The 1,308-nt window shown below is 61.0% G+C and overlaps 1 protein-coding gene across 1 annotated transcript in view; it reads left to right on the top strand.

Moving 5' to 3' along the window:
• Positions 1-495: 495 nt before the first annotated feature.
• The window catches only part of LOC102840479 (uncharacterized protein C11orf24-like), an 11,784-nt gene continuing 10,971 nt past the window's right edge, over positions 496-1,308 (top strand). Inside the window, exon 1 of the mRNA XM_006867764.1 lies at positions 496-1,305. Within this exon, the coding sequence (XP_006867826.1) occupies positions 496-1,305 (810 nt within the window). The remainder of the gene's footprint in view (positions 1,306-1,308) is intronic.

Below are 1,308 nucleotides of genomic sequence, written 5' to 3'. Positions count from 1 at the left end.
CAAGATTGTATCAAGGGGGGCGCCCAGGGCGGGCCGAGGAGGGGCTGCCAACCGGAGCAGCTCTGGCTCCCTACAGTACCTCCCCACTACTGGCCACGTCTCTGCGCCGGGCTTCGGTGCTTTCCCGACATCTGAGGGCCGCTGGGCCGTTGCAGGCCTCCCACGCCCAGATATGTCTGATATAGGAGTGGAGAGCCTTCCTGTGTCCCCTCTGTGTCACAAAGTGTGCCATGGCCTGGGAGTGGCTCCCGGAGCCGCAAAGCCCAAGCTCACACTGTACCAAGCTCACAGCGCTCCAAGGAGGAAGAGGAGTCAACACTGGAGCACGGCCTGAGCAGCTTCCTCTGACCCCTTAGCCTAGCAGAAGGGAATCGTGAGCTGCTCCCAACCTGCTAGCAAGATGTGGACAAGCCTCGTGCTCGTCTGGGCTTCTGCGTGCCCTCCTCTGAAATCCAGGTGGCACCAGATTCTTCAGAGAACCTGGTCCCTAACGAGATGGCGAGCCAGTCAATCAAGAACAGCTCACCTGTGGGAACTGTTGCACGGGTTGGAAACAAGACGTCTGAAAGAATAACCACAGTGATGCCGCCTATCACACGAACCAAAGGGGCTCCGGTGGCCACCACCAACTCTACTGCAGTCATGACAGAGACAGCAGAAAGGGCAGCGGTGGGCGTGGCAACAACTGTGGCACCTGTGACCGACGTCCCGACCCCCAGTGCCTCCATGGGGCCCGCGTTGTCCTTCCCCACGTCTGCCACGAGGACTGTTCCCACTCTGGACACCAGGCACCCACCTCCCAGCACACCCCACGCCCACGTGCCAGGGAGCAGCAGCACTTCGCCAGGAACAACAGTAGTGACAATGCAAGCCCTGAGTGACAAGACAGTGGCCACGCCAAATGCAAGCGGTCTAGTCAGCACGCACAGTCCTTCCAAACCCATGACAGGCAACTCCACAGCAGACCTCAGACCCCCCACAAGCCTCCAGGTCCCGAACACAACTGCACAAGGCCCCACCCCCCGGGCGTCAACTGGCCAGCCTAGGGCCACCACAGCAGGTCGATCCACACCCACTCTGTTGGAGACAACCCTCAAGCCCACCACCATCCCCTCTGTGTCTTCAGTGCCCACGACAACAGCAGCCACCACCAAGGCACACTTGAAGGAGCCCACCGCCAACACAGCGCCAGCACCTCACACCAGCCCAGCCCCTACAACCCAGATGCAGCCAAATCTTACACCATTGACCCAGGGGCCCACAGAACTAGCCTCCACCCAGACCCTGGGGCCGATGGGGACAGAAGCC

Source organism: Chrysochloris asiatica, unplaced genomic scaffold, assembly GCF_000296735.1.
Source record: "Chrysochloris asiatica unplaced genomic scaffold, ChrAsi1.0 scaffold00109, whole genome shotgun sequence".
Taxonomy (NCBI): domain Eukaryota; kingdom Metazoa; phylum Chordata; class Mammalia; order Afrosoricida; family Chrysochloridae; genus Chrysochloris; species Chrysochloris asiatica.
The sequence above is the reverse complement of the archived record's forward strand: the minus strand, read 5'-3'. Positions and strand labels throughout refer to the sequence as shown.